This window comes from Struthio camelus, chromosome 6, assembly GCF_040807025.1.
Source record: "Struthio camelus isolate bStrCam1 chromosome 6, bStrCam1.hap1, whole genome shotgun sequence".
Classification (NCBI taxonomy): Eukaryota; Metazoa; Chordata; class Aves; order Struthioniformes; family Struthionidae; genus Struthio; species Struthio camelus.
This window is the reverse complement of record NC_090947.1, coordinates 22,153,387-22,174,484: the sequence shown is the minus strand read 5'-3', so window position 1 is coordinate 22,174,484 and position 21,098 is coordinate 22,153,387. Positions and strand designations below refer to the sequence as shown.

The 21,098-nt window shown below is 45.4% G+C and overlaps 1 protein-coding gene across 1 annotated transcript; it reads left to right on the top strand.

Annotated features, from left to right (window-relative positions):
• Positions 1-2,951: 2,951 nt before the first annotated feature.
• On the top strand, positions 2,952-13,297 carry CDCA7 (cell division cycle associated 7). The gene is made up of 10 exons (XM_068948560.1): positions 2,952-3,125; positions 4,845-4,970; positions 5,349-5,459; positions 7,154-7,405; positions 7,836-7,913; positions 8,678-8,866; positions 9,291-9,431; positions 9,929-10,078; positions 10,644-10,780; positions 11,086-13,297. The coding sequence occupies exons 1-10, from the start codon at positions 3,105-3,107 to the stop codon at positions 11,114-11,116; spliced, it is 1,236 nt and encodes a 411-aa protein (XP_068804661.1). The 5' UTR covers positions 2,952-3,104; the 3' UTR covers positions 11,117-13,297.
• The last annotated feature ends 7,801 nt before the right edge of the window (positions 13,298-21,098 follow it).

The window sequence follows — 21,098 nt, the reverse complement described above, 5'->3', positions numbered from 1 at the left end:
ATGGTCGGAGAGAGGAAATCGGGTGGATGGCTGACCCCATTTCACTAGGAAACGTAATGAAGTCGGGCGACTGAGAATTAGCCGCAGCACGCTGTCCTGCTGTCACGGTGACCGGTGTTTTTCGACGCTGAGGTTCGCGGGTGGCCCCGTTGCTGGCGCACGTGCGTTAGGATGTGCGAGGGGGGGTGCGAGGCGCCTGCAGCCCGAGCTGAGGGATTTCAGCCTGGAGCCTCTAGCGACGTCTGACCTTCCCGCACCGTGACCCGCCACGCTGAGAGCACAGCGATCTGAGGACGCTGTTGCCTCTCCTTCCTGACATCAGCCGCTGTTGTCTCAGACGGTATCTGCCAGGAAGCCACTAGAACAACACGCGCGTTGACCGTGGTCTTCCCCCTGGCTCAGCGGAGGCAGGCAGTCCGGGCCCGCAGACGCTGCGCCCGGCTTGCTCGAAGGAGCCTTATTACACCCCGTAGCCGGTGCGTGAGCTTCTGACGAGTTCGGGCCGGCCCGCAGGCCTGCCGCAGTCACGTCCAAGGCCCTTGAGCGCCGCATCGCTGGGACACGCCTCAAAGACACGCACGTGAATTTTCTGACTGTGCTAGTGAATGCACTTTGACCTAATTATTATCATTATTATTATTATTACTTTAGACGAGGGAAGACAGGCAGTTGCTTCTGTAATTGTGGAGCAACCCCAGACCGAGAGACCTCCTGACTTTTCCCGTCACTAAAATGGAACAAAATAGCTGCGCTACCTCTGAAAAGTACGTCTGGCGGAATTATTCGCTGCGTACGTGTCCGCCACAGAAGTGTTTTTACATAATTTTCTTATCTAATGAAGTGCCAAAGCTTAACAGTTCAAGTCAGTTTGTTGCAGAAAGTTAGAGGTTACGGAGGAGAAGTCTATTATGGCAATAACACTAATAAGGGTCTGCCAAGATCACGCTTAAGGACGTGTAAACACAGCCAGCGGGAGAGGAGCAGCGTAAGGACGGGACCGACGCGAGGGGCCGACGCAGCCCCGCGAGCGGCAGCCGCCAACCGGCCGGCGGCGGCTCAGCAGCACCGGCCGCGTGCCCTATAGGTTCCTATAGGGTCCGCTTATCAGCTATTACTTTTTCTCTCCCTGGGCTGTGCTTATTCCTTCGGTTTTCTTTCATGCTATCCATTCCTATGGCCTTTCCAGTTCGTGTCAAAAACACGCGGTACCAAATAGGGTTAAGCACGCCCACCTTCCATACAAAATGCAGGACACGTTTGTACCCTGCCTTTACTAACAAGTAACTCACAGCAAAGCACAAAGACATACATACATTTTAAATTAAAAAGGGAAAATAATTTTTTCTTCAAGACAGGAAAAGGGAAAAAGGTATTAATTGCGTTATGGAGGTATTTTGAGGGGTTGGCGTAGTTGGCCTTGCATGCTAAATATTTAAATTTCTATTTGCTTTTATTTTACAAGTTCTGATTGCACATACCAAAGTACAAAGTCAAACTATTTACGCTGCTCCAGGTTTTAAAAAGCGGGGCCGGGGGGGGCGAAGCACCGCGCGCAGCGTTAGCGTGGGGCGGGCCGGCTGCCGAGGGCCGCGGCCCGGCTCGCGGGCGGCTGCGGACGCGGGCCCCTCGCTGCTGCAGGCATACCTTTTCTGTACGGGTGCAAACTAGTACTTTTCTGGAAGAAATAAAATTACGTCAGCGTTGGCGAAGCGCCTCCCCCCCGCTCCCGCCCCCTTAGCTGTAGGGGCTGAAAGCCCCCGGGGCGGCAATCCTAACGCGCGCTTAGAGGGATCGAGTGTGGCCTGGTCTCGGGAGCTTTAGCTGCTCCGCTTTTGTGTGCCCCCGCTAAGGGTGTAATTAAGGGCTTACTTAAAACGCAGGCTCTGTTACACGGCAGCCCGCAGCACGCGCCCAAAGAAGCCCGCAGCGCCTGCGGGAGGGCTCACACAGCCTGCCCGGGGCTCGGCCCGGGGCTCGGCCTCGGCCGGCCGCCGGCCTCGCGCAGGCCCTGCCCCGCGTCCTCGTGCAGGCGGCGGGCCGCGGGCCGTGCCAGGGCCGCGGGTCTCGCCGGGCCCCCGCCGAGCGACGGCCGGCGGCATTTCTGTCCCTCAGGGCTCAGGCAGCCGCCACTTTGCTCTGTGTGAACGGCCGCGCCTGCTTCAGCGCCATGCCGCGGGCCTTACGCACGGCCGCTGACAGCGACTGGCCAGCTCTTGTCTTTTGGCCCGTCCTCAAGTTACGTTTGGCGCAGGAAGGGCACAGCGCCCCGGCCCCGCTCCCCGGCACACAACGCGCTATTTCCCGCAGCAACGGGGAAGAGCGTTGCGCGCTGCCGCCTGGAATTTTTCTCGTTTTTTCCCTACGTCGGCCCTTGGCCGCTGGGGCACCCGCGGGGTGGCACGGTGGGGGCAGCCGCCCCAGGCCGGGCGCGCGGACGGGGGCCGCGTCCTGCCCCACCGCGGAGGGCACGTCTGCCTTAGCAAAGCAGCAGTAAGAAAGAAGAGAACCACCACTGCCCTGGCAAGTTGGCGGCTTGGCGGGCTTGCTTTTTTTTTTTGAATTTTTTTATTTTTCTCCTTTCAGAATGGTGGAAAAACACACTCTTTTGGCATGCTGTGCCCTTGTAAAGCAGTTAGAAAAATGGGCGACAGCGGGGGCTCCCTGCGGCCGGGCCCGGCCCTCAGCCCCGCGCAGGCGGCTCGGCCCGGTCCATGGCAGCGCCCCCGGCCCGGCCCGGCGCGCCCCTCCCCCTCGCATGCAAATACTGCTGCTCCCGGCCGGGAGCGTTTGGCGCCACGGGGTGAGGCCCTTGCAGCACCACAAACGCCTCACCCCGAGGGCAAAAAAAAAAACCAGGAGCTCCCCGCCGGCTCCTCCTGCGCGCCCCGCGCCCGAGGGCCGCGCAGCCTGCGCCGGGGGGGGCGGGCGGCGGCGGGGCGGCCAGCGGGGGCCGCGGCCGCGGCGCTGTCGGCTGCATCTGCCAGGACGCGGGCGCCAGCGCGGGAAAGTGCCCCCAGTCCCCGCCCCCCGGCGGGTCCCGAGCCGCTTTGGCGCGAACCGCCAGTCGCCGCGTGCCAGCCCCGCGCTCCGCCGCCGCCGCCGCCATGGCTCCCCGCCGCCCGCAGGTGAGGGTCGTGTGAGGGAAACTCCGCGCGTGGGGCCCGCGGCGCGGCGAGTCTGCGCGGGGGGTGGGGGGGCGAGCCCCGGGGAGGTCAGCGGGCGCCGGGCAGGGGCCCCCCGCCCCGCCTGCCGGCGCCGCGCGGGCACAGGGGGCTCAGCCCGGGCGCCGCGGCCCTGCGCGGAGCCGCCTGCCGGGGCGCTGCCCTCTGCGCGGGGCGGGAAGCAGCTGCGGCCGGGGGAGGCCGCCGGCTGCCTCTCGGCCCCGCGGCCCGGGAGCCGCTCCGCGGGCGTCCGCTGGGAGGCCGCGGCGGGAGCCGGGCGGGCTCCGGGCCAGCCCGGGCGCAGCCGCCCAGCCTGCGGTCGCCGCGCCGGAAGAGGCTCCGCAGCGAAAGCGGCCGAGGCGGTTTCGCGCCGGGCCCCGGCGGGCGGGCGGCCGTTACGCCCCGGCGGGCGGCCGTTACGCGGGGCAGCCGCTGAGCTGGTGCGAGGAGCCCGACGTGTTTGTGTTCCCTCCGGCGGGCGCGAGGGAAAGTGGTTGTGGCCTCTTGTGCGGAAAATGAAAGGCGTGTTTATGTGTTGATGGGAATCCTAAACGTCTTGGCTATCTGTACTTAAAAGGGCTTAACAGCATAGCTGTGCTGGCCGCCCCTCTTGCTGGAGACCATCCAGCGTAGCCCAGTCTGTACTGGCAAGGCTTCTTGTGCCGGGCGCTCCCCCAGCCGCCGTAAACGGTGCCAGAAATGCTCCCTTCTGTATCTGGAGCGGCCTCCGTGCCAGGTCGCCGGCTGGCACAGCTGTGTCGCGTCGCAGAGTTACGCTCTGGAAGTTTGCGCGCTCCTAATCCGCATCAGCCCACCTTTGAAGTGCGGGCCAGGCCTCAGATGTGCCCCGGTGCCTCTGCTTCCTCTGGCATCGCTGCTCTTTATATTACTTGGATTCTGGTATACAGCAACTTATTGCAGGGTACTCCGAGCAGCACAGAGGCCTCTAAATTGCTCCAGCTAGTTAAAATGTAAGCCGTGGTTGTGCAGTATTTGGCCCTGATAAGCTGGGCCTGTGAACTGATGTTAACAACTGTAACGCTCAGCTGGGGTAGCTAGTAAATGAGGGAGCAGACTTGTGCTTCTAGCCACTACTCTGGAGTTTTAAATGGGAGACTGCAAATAGGAAGGTTCCCTGGGAAATGAAACACTAGAGCCCATTCAGTAACCTATTCCAACCTCATAATAGAAATTAGCAGAATAACAAGCTGTTGTTTCAAAGCTCTTCTTTTGTGCGGATATGCTTTTAGTCCCTCCCTCAACTGCTGTCATGTATTTAGTACTCGACTTCAAAGTAAAAGTAATTAATGAACTCGAGGGGATTTCTAGATACTACTTGTGTGCGTGTACTTTTTCCAGCGTTCGCTGTAACGAGTTGGGAAGGATGTGCTTTCTGTGTATATTTCACTTGTGCTATTGGCCTAAAAGAAGCATTGCTAAATACTGAGCAACGCTCATCTATGGCAGTGATCAGAAATGCATTGGACTAGGCACTTTGCTTCCACTTCTAACTTTCTAATGGTGATGATAGTTCTGCTGGCTTGATATAATTAAATTGTAGTGAAGCATATTAAACATCCTAAAACGTTCAAACCTCCTAAACTTCAGGTTAAGGTTGTTTAAAACAATAGCGTGCTGTGGTAGATCTCTTATTTCAATGGTGTTGCCATCTTCCTTTTGCAGAGACAAGGTTGTATGGGAAGGAAAAACTTCACAGCATTCCGAAATATGAAACTGATTCCCATGGAAACATCCTCATCCTCTGATGACAGTTGTGACAGTTTTGGTTCTGATAATTTTGCAAACACTGTAAGTACAGTACAAGAATAAAATTGAATGTGCCGTGTTAGTAATGCCCTGCATGCTTTGTGCATGATTAAAACTGCTTGCTCTGCTTAGATTTTTGTACAGTAGTTACAAATCTACGCTATGCACTGTAATTTAATTTCACTTTGCTTGTGCTTCTAGGTAGTAATTGTTGGAAGCAGATTAGCTATTTATTCTAGCCTTTGAAATGTCACCTAACCTAACATGCCTGATAATTTGCCGCCACAGTTCTGAAACCACTTGTAAATCCCTGAACTTTTTTTTTTTCCTTTATTACAAAAGCTATTTGCTTATAATGTGTTTTTAAATGTGAATCATTTTCTGTAGAACTTCAGATAAAAGATATTTTGTTCTTCATAGAAACCGAAGTTTAGGTCGGATATTACAGAAGAACTGGCGAAAATTTTTTACGAAGCCTCTGATGATGAATCCTTCTGTGGCTTTTCAGAAAGTGAGATTCAAGATGCATTGGTAAGAAGATTGATCTAATTTGTGATTTTTAAATATAAATTCCTGCAGGTTCTTAACTGAAAAATAATAATAGCAGATTCAACTTAAGTCTAGTGTTGTTAGAAAGAAACACCTTTTTTATTTTGTTTCGTATATAGTCAGTCCAGGTAGCCATAGTTTTTTTTGTCTCTAAAAAGCCCCCAAACCCCTGAACTTTTCAAGACCAAAACAAAAACTTCCATACAGATTTTGAAATAGAATACATCCTAAAGCTATCCTTATTGGATTCTGCTCTTTAAATAGACTCCTGCATTCCTGGTTTATGCAGTGCCAAATGTTATGCTAGCTCACAGACTCCAGCAAACCTGAGAGAAATCTCTGTGTATGTTGACAAGCAGTCACCCCTGCACTCCTACAGTGCAACAGGAAATGGCACAGGAAATGTTTTACGCTTTTAGCTGTGAGGGGTGGAATCCCTCTTTCTGCTTTTCCTTGACTTCAGTGCACGACCAGTTTTACTGCTCAATAAGACCAAGAGTTGGTATTGAATAGAGCAGAGAGCAGTACTACCATGTTTTGCATAAGATGAGTGTCTGTCCTAACTTTAGAACATGCTGAGGAATAACTAGATGAGAATAGCATCTGATTGGAAGAGGATGTGTGCCTGAATTAGTTAATCACGGCAGTAAAGAGGACAAGCAGGAGGCAGAGCTGGAATAGGTATGTAGGAAAAAGGGATCAATAACAACATTTAAGTGGGCAAGCTGGAACCACATACCTGTTTTACTAAAACCCTGTGCAAATAGGGATGGCCGTTTGAAACTAATGAAGAACTAGGCATGTGAAACGCAAAGCCTGTTCTTACCTGTGACCCAGAATAAGACTTGAGTCTTACAGAGTCTAAAACTAAAATGAAATAAAAGCCTGTCTCAAAACGGACCACAGTCCATTGTAACTAAAGAAATGAGTTAATCTTCACTGTTTTGCTTTTTTTTTTTTTTAAACTTATAAAAGTCTCAGCAAAACAGGGCATCAGAATTCAAAGATGAAGAAATATTGGGCTCTTATTCATAATTGTTTCATTGACTGGCGCTGGGAGGAAGTTTCCCCTTGCTATCAATCTCACCCTTGATGGGTATTGTTTATGGGTTATAAGCTTTGGTGTGACCCTCTGCTGAGAGCTATGTAATGGCTTCCCCCTCCTCACCCCCAGCTGAGTACGATAGGTTGCAAAAGCCCTGAAAAGTGATTCTCTGTCAAATACACAGACTCGCACACAAATAGTCTTCACTACTAAGCTTGCAGGTGGCAGCTAAGACTGCTGCAACTGAAACCAAGCTCTTCTGGGGTTTTCAGTTTTAGTGTGGCTCTCCCTGACAGTTTTTTGCTCTGTGTGTGTGTATGGGTGTGTATATATATATACACATACACACGTATACATATATACACACGCATGTGTGTGCACACGCACAATGTTATATATATTATTTATGTGTGTGTACACACACACACACACACACAAATATATATATAGATCTGTACACACACATTTATATATATTAGAGCACTAGGACCTGAATTTCAAAAATGAAATTTAGATTTCAGCCAAATATCCTCTTTAAGCTGCCTCCCTGACACACAAAATTGTCAAAGTGTATTTAATTGCACAGCAAGTTATTTGGTTTTTATATGCTCCCATTCTGGTTTGTTAACAGAAACTGGAATCGGATTCAGAGGAGAACGATGTAAATGCTGAAAGCGAGGTGACTCAGAGAAGACAGAAAAGCTCTATTCCTCTAAAAGTAGCTATGAAGTTTCCACCCCGAAGATCGAAAAGGAGAAAGGATGAGATGGACTCTCTTCCTGAGAAGCTGATGCCTGTTCCAGATTCAGACTCTGACTCTGAAGAAAAGGGGCCCGTGTTTTTAGAAAAAAGAGCTTTAAACATAAAGGAAAACAAAGCAATGGCAAGTACTCGGTGTCTTTCGTTTTTCTTTTTCCTTCCTTGAGACTTAGCCAGTCCTTTTTGGTTGTTCAGATTAACTGTAATTGGAATTATGTGAATTGATTAAGAGGCACTCACATTCCTAATATCTGATACTTCACGTTCACTGGCATGTGAAAGTCCATAGGCTGAGATAAGCCCTTTAGAAAAAAAAAAATCCTTATGTTGAAGCCCTATTCCTTCTTTCAGCTTGCAGCCTTTTAAGATTGAGCGTTTGCACATTACTTGCAGTCACTAGAACATAAAAATAAAACATAAAAGTAAAAAAAAGTAAAAAGTTGAAGAATTACTGCATTTCATGCTAGGTGGTTGCCCTAATCTAATAGTCTGTAATAGCACATAATCCCCCCCCCCCCCCCAAGACTCTACTTTCTTTTTCTTTCTTTTATTAGCTTGCAAAACTAATGGAAGAGTTAAAAAGTGTTTCTGGTATCTTTGATGGGAGAAGATCATTGTCAGCTGCCAGTCATGTAAGTATAAACTCACTGCATTTGCCTTCAGATTTGAGAGTGAAATTCAGACATCACAAAACAGGACCCGGATAAAAAAACCTAATAAACCAAGTAAATCAAAGTCCAGTTCAAAATTTATTGCTTACTAAAACAGACATCCTCATTGTGCAATTCTCTTTCGACTTGCCACTGTATAAAGCTGAACAGAAACAATTCACAAAGGCTTAGGTGTCTCCACAGGCCAATAAAACCCCAAAAGATGCTGTGTAAATATGTATTTATGCAAACATTGGAGATAAGGGGGACAGCCCAAGCTTTGAAGTTGAAGCCTCAATATCCCTTCCATTTGGAGTCTTGAAAAAAAAAAAACTGATATTGGGCCCAACTAGGTCCTTTAAGTAATAGGGCTGAGAATTAGAAGTGAAATCCATTACACTGCTAACTTACCTGAAAGCCTAGCAACAAACAATAAAAGTGACAGCTCTTCATAGATTGAATTGCGCTGCTGTGTGAGGGAATTACTGTGTCCATGCAGAAATAAGGTACAAACGTGCCACTTCTGTCTCTTCCTCTGGAGCTTGCTAAATGCTTAGGATGAATTTGCCTAGGATGTTGTTACTTTTTTTTCTGACTGAGGTTGGGGGAGAAGAGGGGAAGGTGGGAGGGATCCTTTGGGAGAGAAAGGAGGAAGGCATTTGTTTTGGGAGAGGAATGCATATTGGGGATGGGGAATGTTGTTTTGGTTTTTGCCTATTCTATAAGGGGCTCTTAAATTTTTCCAGGGACCAAAGCGACTTCCAAGACGTTCATTTCCCAGAAGTCCTTTGAGGAGGAACCCAGACCGGAGTTCTCGGCCTCACACAAGATCCAGGTCCTTGATTGAAGGTCCTCCTACTCCTTTACCAGAAGAGGATGATGATGACCGGTACATCTTAGTGAGAAGAAGAAAGATGTCTGATGAGTACCTGGAGGTATGTTGAGGTTTTAGTTCTCCAACTGCAGGTTGCTTGTGAGTCTTACAGAGCTAATTAGGATTATGAATATGCCATGGGCTGCAAAGAAGTACAGAGAATAGCGTATTGTGCATGTTCTCCTTCTCCTTTCCACGCCTACCCCCATCCTGGAAGAATGATACCCTCCTGCACTGCAGCAGGACCTAAGCAAGAGCCAGGAGCGTTTCACTTGATAGGTCGCCCTTCACATGCTGAAGCTGAATCCGTATCATACATCTCTGCAAAAAAAAACTATATCTCCTATTTGAGTAGAAGATCTTATGTTTAATTAGAAGATGGATATTTGAACGTTTGGCACTGCTTTTTGAAGATCTCTGCGTTCTTGTGTGTGTGGAGTTTTTGCTGAGACTAACCCGAACTATATTGTGTCTTCGCTATTCAGCATGAAGCCCAGACTCCCAGGAGAGGTCACCGTGGTGCCATGGCTCTTCCGCACGTTGTGCGTCCAGTTGAGGAGATCACACAGGAAGAGCTGAATAATATTTGTGCATCTGCAAGAGACAAAGTGTACAACAGGGCCATGGTAAGTATAGTCCAACTTTGTGAAATGAAGACTTTGTGAAGTCATTTTTTGTTATTCTCTGCTTCTGGCTTAGTGTCAGATCTCAAAGACAGGGTCTTCCTCACTGAGAGGAAGGATGTGATTTTTTTTTTTTTTTTCCTTTTGAGGGGAGAAATATGCCTGAGATCTTGAACTGTCATCTGTTATCTTTTCCTGAATTGATAGGATGGCCTTTACCAAGCCAGTTAGCTTGCTCCCACCCTGGAACTGCAGTCATACGTAGGAGCTACCAGCCTGTGAAAGTATTTTAGCAAGCACTGAAGATGCAATGTTAAAATGGGCTTGATCCAAATTTGCTTTCAGTTTCAGGATACATGCTGCTAGTGAACAGAGGGGTTACTTGTTACATGGTCTATTCCATGTACTTTAGTTAGTACTAGTAGTATTTAGTACTTTAGTTAGTACTAAAGAGCCATCTTTATTGTCTTGTTTCCTGACCTGTTCTTCCTGTGTTGTAGGGATCTACCTGTCATCAATGTCGCCAAAAAACCATAGATACCAAGACAAACTGTCGTAACCCTGATTGCATAGGAGTACGGGGCCAGTTCTGTGGACCGTGCCTCCGCAATAGGTATGGGGAAGATGTCAGAACAGCATTGCTGGATCCGGTAAGACAACTTTGAATATTGGCTTTATAATGCCCCCCTCTGCTTGAGTTAAGCATAGTTATCACAGTTATGAGCTCTCACAGAGAAACTCCTCACAGTGCTGTGGTACAGACCTATTCCTGGGTCAGTTGAAACTGAGTCACAGAACCTTGTGTTCTATAGAACTCCGTGTAGTCGTTATTTCTATAGTTCTATTTACAGAAGAAAACTACAAGCGCCAAAGCATGCTTGTATTTGAGCATCAAAATACCGTTCTCTATTTTGCCTTGCATTAGTGTGTAATGCTCTGTGGAGAGAAACTGTATCTTGAACAAAGAAAACGTTGCTGTTGTGGGCTGTCGAAAGGGTGCAGGAGTTGTGTGGAGTAGAACGGTTCCTGTGGTTATTTGCAAGGAAGGCAAATCACAGGCTGAAAAATTTGGATTTTCTTCTGTACTGATTCAGAAAACTTCTGCAGGGCTGATGTTTGCTGTAGAACTACGTAGGAGGCAGGGCTCTCTTGAAGGTTGCAGTTGTGAATAATGTCTGAGATTACAGTTGAGTAAAAAGACTTTGTTTTCTCTAGATGTGGAAGTGCCCACCATGTCGTGGAATCTGCAACTGTAGCTTCTGTAGACAGCGAGATGGCCGATGTGCTACAGGTGTCCTGGTTTATCTCGCCAAGTACCATGGCTATGACAACGTCCATGCCTACTTGAAAAGGTAAGTGTGCCATTATCTCAGTGGCATGGCTCAGCTCTGTAAGCAGGACGAGCAGCTGAAAGCTAGGAGAGGACCTCTCTCCCTCTCTCACTGATTTACATCAAGTAAATCTCTTAAGATCAGTCCTTGTTGCTTCTAGAATCTGAGATAAGATTTTTCTGATAGTTCTCACCAAAAACGAGCGGTATATTCACTTGAGCTCTGAACTTGGGCTGGTGTTTATTGTCGTGGCCTCCACTAATTTATCTAAAGTTTCCGAACAATGCTTTGCTATTAACTGAATCATATCTCTACTTGTCTTTCAGTCTGAAACAAGAACTTGGAATGGAAGACTGAAGCTGCAATTGCCTTCAAATTATGTACTCTTTTACCAGTATCACATTATTGCCTACAGTGAATTGTTTAATCAAGTGACATTATAAACCCAGTGTATTCCTTCTGTCACCTTTTGTGTTAAAGGATAAAGGACTAGCACATATCTCAGTGCAAATCATAATTAGCAAAACTGTTTAATGAAGGCCTTTTCCCACAGGCCATTGTTACCTTTTAAACAACTTCGCAAACCAGAGAGTATCAGGCTTTGCTTTCATGGAAACAACTTTTTTTTTTTTTTTTTTCCTGAAAGGAGATATGGCTTTAAGCCATTAGTTTTACTCATATGATGATCGGTGCTCCAATTTTATTTATGTTTGAAAGTTAATCACAAAAAGATACAGCTGTTCTGAACATTCAGGGCACTGTTCCCACTGAGTCAAGTGGGGAAGGTATGTGCTTAAGTCATCGCCAACTTTAGCTGCAGTACAGACCCCTCCTGAAAATAAGTGACGGAAGTTAGAAATTCTCTAAACCAGCTACTTGTCCTTAAGTTTAAAAAGGAAGTCCTAAAGGCTGCAGCAGATAATCTCTAGGTATTATTCAAACAGTTTTATAGAGCACCCAAAAGTGCAGAGTCGTTTTGAGGGATGTTCTCTACTGAGTGACTTAAAACGGGCAGCAGAAGGAATTGGGGGTGGGGACTTTGTAATACGTTTCGTCAGATGGCAGGAGGCCACTGCCAAAAGCATCCGCAGCACCAGCACTAGGATTGCCTAGCGATGACAGTGACAGATGTGAAAGTGCTGGTACACATTGTGGAGTGACCACTCTGTCTAAAATAGAGTATACCCTATGTTAAATTAACGTTGTGTTCGGGGAATTTGCTTTTTCCTGCTTTTGCTGCCAACTGCAGAATTGCTTCTGTGCAGAATCAGCCCTGGTCCTGGGGAGGGGAGCCCCTCAAGACCAGGGCTTGGGTAAGTACAGGAGCAGTGCTTCATGTGGCTTTTGGCCAACTGTGAAGTGGATTAAAGATGGTAAATCTAACTTGCTGAACTCTGGAATCACAAAGAGGGGCAATGACAAATGATCCTAGTGATCAGGAGCCCGAGTTTTCTTTTACCTATGAACAAAATGAAAAGTAAGAACTCTCTAAGCTACACTCCAGCTTAAGTGAAATATTCTTTCAGTTGCATAGAGCAGCATAAGCATGAATAGATAATGTTCTTGAGAGATATATACCCTGGCTGTAGTAGCAGAGGAGGAAAAACAATTGCCTCATCTAAAGGCTTTTAAAAGATAAATGAAAAAGGAGATGTAATGGGTTGCATACAATTTGTGAGCACTTACAAATGTGGTTAGTGCTGTGGTCTCCTCAATGGTCCAGCCATATTTCTATTTGTCTGGCTCAGCATGATTGTAGAAAGATATTTTGCATGATGTTAATGAACCATGAGTACAGCAAAAACTGAGCTGAAGAATTCTAGTTTGCTGTGTGGATGGGTCTTGTGTACTCAGTGCTGTAGAAAAGAAGGTGCCATGCAAATTACGTCTGGAGAACCACAAAACGTATAAATGCTCTTAGCTTGGTAAGGCAAACTGCTGCATAAGCTTTGTGTAAGATTTAGAAGATGCTGTTATAAATAATGTACAGTTGAATAGTGGGCAGAATCAACTTCCATTTACTGAGCACTAGAACAAGACATGGGTTTAGACCTCTCCACTTGCGCAGTATTTGTACCGTATGTGTATATATAATCTACATTTTATACCTTTCTGGGAACTACATCAGCATATGTGAAAGTGGGGGGGGGAGAGAGGAATTTAGAAACAAAAGATGTTTGTATGTCAGGCATGCAGCTCTGTTTCGTAAATCATCTCTGCTGCTGAAAATCTCTGGTCCCTTCTTTGTCTCTATTTTTATAGCGTGAATAGCTGTGCAATCTAAGGTGGAGAGAGTGCTTTACCCTCTAGGTACATTTCATGAAGAAGGAGCTCTAGAAATACGTGTGCTGACAGCTAAAAATGATTCTTCTAATTGTTGTGCTTGCCTTTTGACTGCTAGAGTATGAAAGGACTATGTTAAAAGCAAACTCTTGTATCACGTAATGGAGACTGCAGTATGTAGATTCCCTCAAAGCTATGAAGTCCTGTACAAAGGTTTTTATTTTGATAATAAAATTGGGATTTTTTTGGTTAGAATTTTTGCCTCTTTACCATTATTTAAAAAAAAAAAAGCTGTATTTAGAGTCATGCTGCCTTTAAGATAAGCAGGTATATCTGCTGCTACGAAGTAAAGGAGTTGGTCCTACCGGGGGGAGCAGTGGAACTAGGATATCTCTCTTTCCTGAGGCCTGAGTACCTGGACCAGACTTGCTCTGATAGCCATGCTGTTTGGATTGAATATTTGGTAACTTATGCCCAAAGATGAATAACGTGGGATTGTGAAAGTTAAGTATGCAGGTGCTGAGTTCAGGCCATGTATAGACTTTTGGCACATCTGCCAAGCGCTTACCTCTATTCCTTTGTGGCGTGGGGGTATGGAGCGTTCCCCTCAAGACAAACTCTAGTTTAAGCTTCTCTCGGGAGCTCTGTGCTGGAGCAGAGAATTAACCTGGGGGCCTTGAGTGCAGGCTGGTGGTGCAGGAGACCATTCTGATACTTGTGCTTCTTTCTTTCAAGTCAGTGTAGCTCAGTCTCGAAAGAAGTTAAATAAGATAGTAGCAGAAGAATCCATGAAGCCATCCTGTGTTCAGATGAATAAATGAGAGAGAAACTATCAAGCAGAGTGACTGAGCTGACCTCAGATATTCTCTAATGACAAAATCTGTATTTCGTTACTCTTGCCTAAAAGCTTTGTTGAGATACTTATCTTTCATTACGTTGCTGGTGATGTGAAAATAAATTCATATTTATGTAGTATTTGAGGTTTAAGATTTACAGGTTTATTGTCTCAGTACAACTTTTTCCCCAAAGCCTCTGTACCACAGCTCCTTAAGTACTGTTGATGTTAACCTGACAAATAGCGCTCAGGGTTTGTCCCTGCAGCAAAGGGGCAGCACATTAAGATACTTCACAAGGAAAAAAATCCCAACTCTATCAGATAGTTTTGAAAACAAAGATGGATGGAAGTAGAAACTCACCTTTGAAGGAAGAATAGAAGAACAAGGCTCATATGCGAGGTAGAATTACTGTTAATTTATTATTGACTGTGTAGATTGATATGGCACTGGAGAGCGTGCAGTGGAGGGCTACAAAGAGGATTAGGGGGCTGGAGCATCTCTCCTATGAAGAAAGGCTGAGAGATCTGGGGCCTGTTTAGCCTGGAGAAGAGAAGACTGAGAGGCAGGCGATCTCATCCATGTGTACAAGTATCTGAAGGGAGGGTGTCGAGAGGATGAGGCCAGACTCTTCTCCGTGGTGCCCAGCGACAGGACAAGAGACAACGAGCATAAACTGAACCACAGGAAGTTTCACCTAAACCTGAGAAAAAACTTATTTGGAACAGGTTGCCCAGAGAGGTAGTGGAGTCTCCTTCGCTGGAGATATTCAAAACCCGTCTGGACGCGATCCTGGGCAATGTGCTCTAGAGGACCCTGCTTGAGCAGGGAGGTTGGACTAGATGATCTCCAGAGATCCCCTCCAACCTCAACCATTCTGTGATATTCCCTCACCGTTCTCAGCTCTCGTGCCAGTTGATCTACCTAGGTCTGATACAATTTCTAGGGTTTTTTTGTTTGTTTCTTTTTAATCTCGCAGTGCAGTCATTCATAAATGCTAGAACTGAACACTGGAAAGACCAATAGGCAAATTACACTCTTAAATTCCTTGGACTTGAGTTCCTTGTGCATTCTTGGTAGGGTGAGGGGGAAATCCTGCCTCTATAGCCAGAGTAGAAGTGACTGCCTGCAGGGAGGGTGACTGGTAACTTACATTTTTAAGGTAAGTACGTAAATACAACCAAACGCTTCCTTTAGAGTCAACTCAGCCAAAGACTGCACAGTTCAGCAGTTCATACCTGGAATTAAAATATTTAAAAAAAAAAAAAAAAAGAGTATCTACTGATAAAAGTAGCCCAGGTTCCTCCTTACTATTGGAAAATTCTCTTGTAGGCTTTTTATTTATATATGTGTGTATGCGCATATAAAAATACATATATATATATGTATTTACTTTGTTCTCTGCCTCCCTTTCCTTTTAATAAACAGTCCTATGTTGAAGTGTTAGGTCTCTCTAGATAAGTTCCCTTGAGGCAAGGAGTTGTTGTCATCTTCCTTACCTATTAAGCAGTGTTCTTTTATTTTATATGTAGGTGATAAAAATAACATCAAAGCGTTACTTCACAGACTGATAAAGTAACAAGGATTGCACGTTCCAGAGCAACACACTCAGCCTCTTAACCAGTTACGTTAGTGTAGAGCGGTGCAATGGAAATTTAAAAAATAGGCACTAGCTTGAGAAACAATCCCTTCTGCCTTCATAGGCTTTTATACCTTTTTTTGGCTGTAAAACCTTTTAAAAAAAAAAAAGGGGGGGGGGGGGAAGCAAGGAGGTGGAAACGTAGAACAGCCTAGCTGAGCAACTGCTACTGCTAAAGGGATCGAAAAAGGCAAAACGTTAGTCTGGCAGAAGAATGGGTTTCAATATAGTAAGGATGTGGGAATCGAGCTGACTTTGACACCTTAGCAAGAAGGCATAGTTCTCTGCAGCTCGCAGATTTGGCAGCGAGTCACCCACTGACCTCTGCTGGCATAAACCAGGCTGTTCTCTTAGCTTTTTGCTAGTACAGCTCTTGCATGGCTAATGGCATAAGCTAGTGCAGGGATTTTGGAAAGCCTGCCTGCTGTTTTTTCATATTTTCAGCCTTGTGACTAAAAAGAATGAGTAAAAAGACATGGCTTTCTCTTAGCGAGTATAGGCTGGCTAGTCTATGGGCTTCTAAACTTCAATGCGCAGGTATTGCTGGGCTGTGCCATAGAAACACATGAGCGGGTCGGGTCCACTTCAAACGGTAAGAGAGAAGAGAGCGTCACCCTTAGTTCTCACCCTGTTTCCAAATAATCTAAGCTTGGACTGGCAGATGGGGTCAAAATAAAAACTTGGGGGGTGGATGGGGCAAAGGGGAGGGTAATTTGTATATATGAGCGCAAAAGTGTTATATTTTGATGCCAGAGGTAGGATGCCTGAAACTGGGAGCTGAGGGGAGGATGGGAATCCTGTTATGACTAATATTTAGCGGTAGCTGTGGATGTTGATTTTTGTACAAAACCATATCTAGAGGATAGAGGTACAGCCACCTTGAACAAGATCTGCTGGCTGCTCTTCGGTATGCTTCCGGCTAGAACTAACCGTGAGCCCTGGTGGCGAGGATGACCGGCGGTTCTCTTAGATGAAAGAAACAAACCAGAAGTCGTGGCAGGGTGGGCGCAGGGTAGGAAGGCATTGCATCCGTCCACCTTTTACTAGTGGTGTGTTAACAGCATTTCTCTGGTTGCAAATCATTTAAAACTAGGACACCTTAAAACGAGTTGAACTGTAGATCCTGCTGGGTGGAACGTTACGCGTACAATCTCTGCCCTGGAGTACATCTGCAGGGAGGTCGTCTGCTCATGCTTGCACCTACTCTTGAAAATGGAAACCAAACGTTACTAAAATCAGAGCTTTGTGTTTGGGCTCAACTTAGCTTTGTATGATTGTCTGTACGTTAATATCATTGCAGGCAGGGAGAGTGAAGTAGCGCCCTAGGTGTCCTAGGCTGCGTGAAGAGATGCAAGGAACAGAAGCGAAGGGTAAGCATCCTCTTTTTGTTTTTGTTTTGATCACCTACACAGCAACAAAGCAATGCTGTCAGCACCCATTGTTTTGGCCTTGCTTTACGTTCTTTTAACTAGAATGGCCGCGTATAAGTGGTATGTCTGTGAAGCGTTATGTAGTCTGGGTGTGAGGGCTCCCAGCAATACAAAAATTAATATTGTTCATGCTTTCTGAGTACGCTTCCCACTGAACATCCCAGCAAGCTCCTGTTTAAAAACAAAGCAACCATACAAGAAAGACTGTAATGAAGTTTACCTTTAAAGATTTCATAAGTCAGAGATGCTGGTAGGTTTTTCTATTTTATTTTTATATTACTAAAGTAAAAATACAAGCCAAATCAGTGTCAACCATTTTGTTTAGTACCTTGAAGATTCACCATCTGTAGACATACTCTAAAATGCCAGGTCTGGAGGCCTAGCTGTGTTGACATTATTCTCCCATATGGGCAGTTGCTCAGTTACTCAAATATGTACAAGCATAAGTGCTCTCCTGGTCATCTTATGTGCTTCTCTTCTTATATACCTTATTAGCAGAATTAAGCAGTAGGAAAGATCCTATTTCCCAGTGCTTTTGTGGTGTGGGTTTTTGTTGTTGGGTGTAGGGGGGTTGGTTTCGTTTTTGGGTATTTCTTTTCGAGACTAGTTATAATGTGAATACGAGTGATAACAGTGAATCATCAGGAAAAAGAAAAAAAACTTTGGAAATAAGCCAAAGTCAAATTCTTTTCTCGTGCTCTGTTCAATCTGCTTCCTCTTTAAAAGAAAACTTTCACATTAGCAGAAAAATAAATGCTTAGCCAGAGTTCTTTTTGTGTCCCTTTCAGCAGGGAGAAGGGGATGAGTGTGCCTAGCTCAATGCCCCTGCTGGCTTCCTTCTGCCGTGGAGAGTTAACACTCCAAAGGCTTTTTCTTCCCCCCTGTATTTCTGTTTTCATTTAACTCTTACGAAAATAGTTGTGATGTTGCAATTTTGGTCTTAGAAGCTAAACATAGAGTTTTGTTGTGAGGAACTGAACTGCTTTGATATAATCCCAGTTTTCTCTGGCAAGAAATCACCCCTAGTTTTCCAATGGTTGCTGTGGCTAAAAACCAGCATCTGCACTACATAGCTCTGACGAGTTGCTCCAGCATACACAGATTTAGATATACACCCTTTCTTCTTGTAAGCAGAGTTACTCTAGTCCTTAATCATTCCCATTATTAAGTGTATTTTTGTGGGCTAAACGCTGCATTGCAGCTGAAGGGAAGTGCTTGGCAGAGTATCACAGTCTGTTAGGTGCCATTCTTTTGTTCCTACCTGTTCTTCCGGTTTCCAAAAGCTCTAGAAAGGCGACGTTTACCATCTGATTTTTCAGGTCTGAGGAAGTCATTAATGAGACACACAATTTACCTGATGTCAGGCTTAGCTCACTTGCTAACTAAGTCTAACTGAAATTTAGCCTTTGTTTTTCTCTGTACAGATATCATGTCATACTTTTGACTTGGTAGGGTCCCCAAGGAGATGTGATTCCTGCCAGATTTTAGGGTTCCCTGCCACCTAGTGAAATCGTCAGCCTCACTGGAGCGTCCTTGCTCGCCACATGCCGTGGCTCCCCATTCAGTACGCAAGGAGCGATGGATTCCTTTTAAAGGGAGTCTCAGAAGTCCCTGTGATAAATGCTGTAGGTAATTTGTACAAAGCACTCAAATCCTGCCTGCGTTTAAAACCACCTAAACCTCTTTCTGCTTCAGTTTTTGAGTGATGTTTGCCTGGTGTTTGCACGGCGTCTAAACAAGGTCAACCTTATCCCTCAGAAAATCCAAGCCATTGCTGTAGAAGAGAGGTACCTGAGGTGTTGGACCACTGGGCATCATTGCTATTACTTTTCCCTTTTCAGTGGGAAAGACTTGGCAGTGCTATGGGTAGCATGTTCCTGCGGTGCAGGGCACCAAAAATACAAAAGAGAAAGGGAAGTACTCTTATATGCTGCTTTGTGTGCACAAATCAGCCAGTGAATGCCACCCAATCTTGGCCCATTAGTGGGGCTGGTGAGACTATGTTTTGTCTGACAACCTATCTGGGAAGTTAAATATTCATGAGCTTGGTGTCAGTGAGATTACAAGGTTTCTCCACATCTGTCACAACAGAAACCTGGGTATCAAGGGGACTTTATGAGAGCAAATGTAAGTGCCATGAAATGTAGGTATTATGGAGTGAAGCAGCAAGTGAATGGAGTTTGGAGGGTCTCTGCGCTGCACAGATATCTTTTAGGGATGTAGAGAATCCCTAAGGCCTAAGGTGTATCTAGTGCTAAGGTCCTGCATAGAGTTCACTGCCTGCAGTTGATTTGGAGGTAATGTGTAAGGAGGGAAAGTTGCACGTTGATGAAAGTCAGTGAGGCTGTTCTGATGACAGTTATAAATCCATAGCTGCGCTGTACTCGTTCCAGTGAAATTTGGTGGATGCCAGATCCGAGTTTGGCCGCAGTGAAGAGACCGACTAGAAGGTATTGAGCTAACCATCTCAGGACTTGCCTAGATTTCCTTAAATGAAACAACCAAGGGAGAAGATACAGCTTATTCAAAAATGTCCGTTAAAAAGAGGAAGAAATCTTTTGAGGCATACCAGTTGCCCTTAGTGACCCTTGGTTTACCTGCAGACCTTTTTCCCTTTTTCTATGTGAAAGACTCATTTAGACAAGAAAACTGACTGCTCAGGACAACAGTGCTATTTGTTAATGTAGATAAATTCACTTTAAAAAAAAAAGAAAAAATATTATTAAGTAGTTTTGGAGCTATAGAATATAACATGGTGCCATACAGCTGGATATAGCTGGAGGTACAGAAAACGTTCTCAGATAATAGAAATTTCAAGGTTTTTGTCCTAGTGCAGAACTCCTCTGATGTATATCCAAAGATATTGCCAATGCATGCCTTTTGCTACAGTTCAAAGAGGTTTGTGTGTTAAAAACTGGAATTGCGGAAACCGGCATAAATGATGCTGGAGAGTAAAGATAATTTTCAGCCTTGATTGGTACTACAGGTTTGCATTTCAGCACACTACGTATTTCTGCATTTTTCCTAAACCTGTTAGAAGACTGTTTCATGTGATCAATTGCATCTAAAAGGAAATGAAACATTGCATCACTGTTTGCCCACACGTGTTGTTTTTCTGAAATAAAATGCTTTGTTGCATCCTATTAATACAGCCTAAATCTTTTTGTATTGCTGATTTACAAACAAAGCAAAAAGACTCCGGACTAAACCAGGCTGTTTTTGTCAGGGCTAAGAGGGAGACAAACATTGGAGCACTCTTCCCTGACCTCCAGACAAGCCCTTTATCTTCACTAATGTGCATTATTTTATGTTTTGCAACAGATACCCCAATTTCTGTTTTGCCATCTGCTCCATGGCAATTGAGACTTCCGAGGGCTGGCTATTACTGACTAGCCATGGATAGGAATACGGTAAATTCTTTATAAAATAAAAATCAATACTCACTGACATACTGCGTATTGAAGAAAATAATTGTTTATGGCACTCAGCTTAAGCTGTTCTGGTAATCACGTTGAAAAATACAATATTTATTCATTAGATCAAATTTAATGAGGCCTCCTGGCAGTAATTATAAAAATTACTGTAGCAGTAAATTACTAATGAGTTGTGATGTGCTTCCTACCTGTGAGGAAGGACTGGGGGTTGAAAAACCTGATATCCAGACAACACTGGGGAGGGTAAGATCTTGAGGCTAGGAGTCAAGCTCACGGCAGTGCAAAAGTTGCTCACTGCACCTGAATGGTAAAAAAAAAAAAAAAAAAAAAAGGCGGGGGGGGAGAAAAAGACAGAAAAAGACTCACAACCAAGTAGCTTCAAAGGGTCACTTTAAACAGACATTAAACCCTAGATTTATTTCCAAACCAACACACATAGGCAAGGGAACAACATTCTCAATGGAAGAAAGAGACTCTGCCACATGTACATTATCTCTCTGTAAATCAGCTGAGGTGACCTAATTTACCGTGATAGATCTTGAGCTAGTAACAACTTCTTGCTTTCTTGTTGTTAAAAAGTTTCATGCAAAACACAGCCAGGAAGGCGATGTTTTATTAGTGCCCTTAAATCTTACAGAACAGTCACCTAAGATGTGGAGCTGAGACGAAGGTTGAAATCTCCCACCAGCTTGCTTTGATGCAGGGAGTTTGACCCAGATT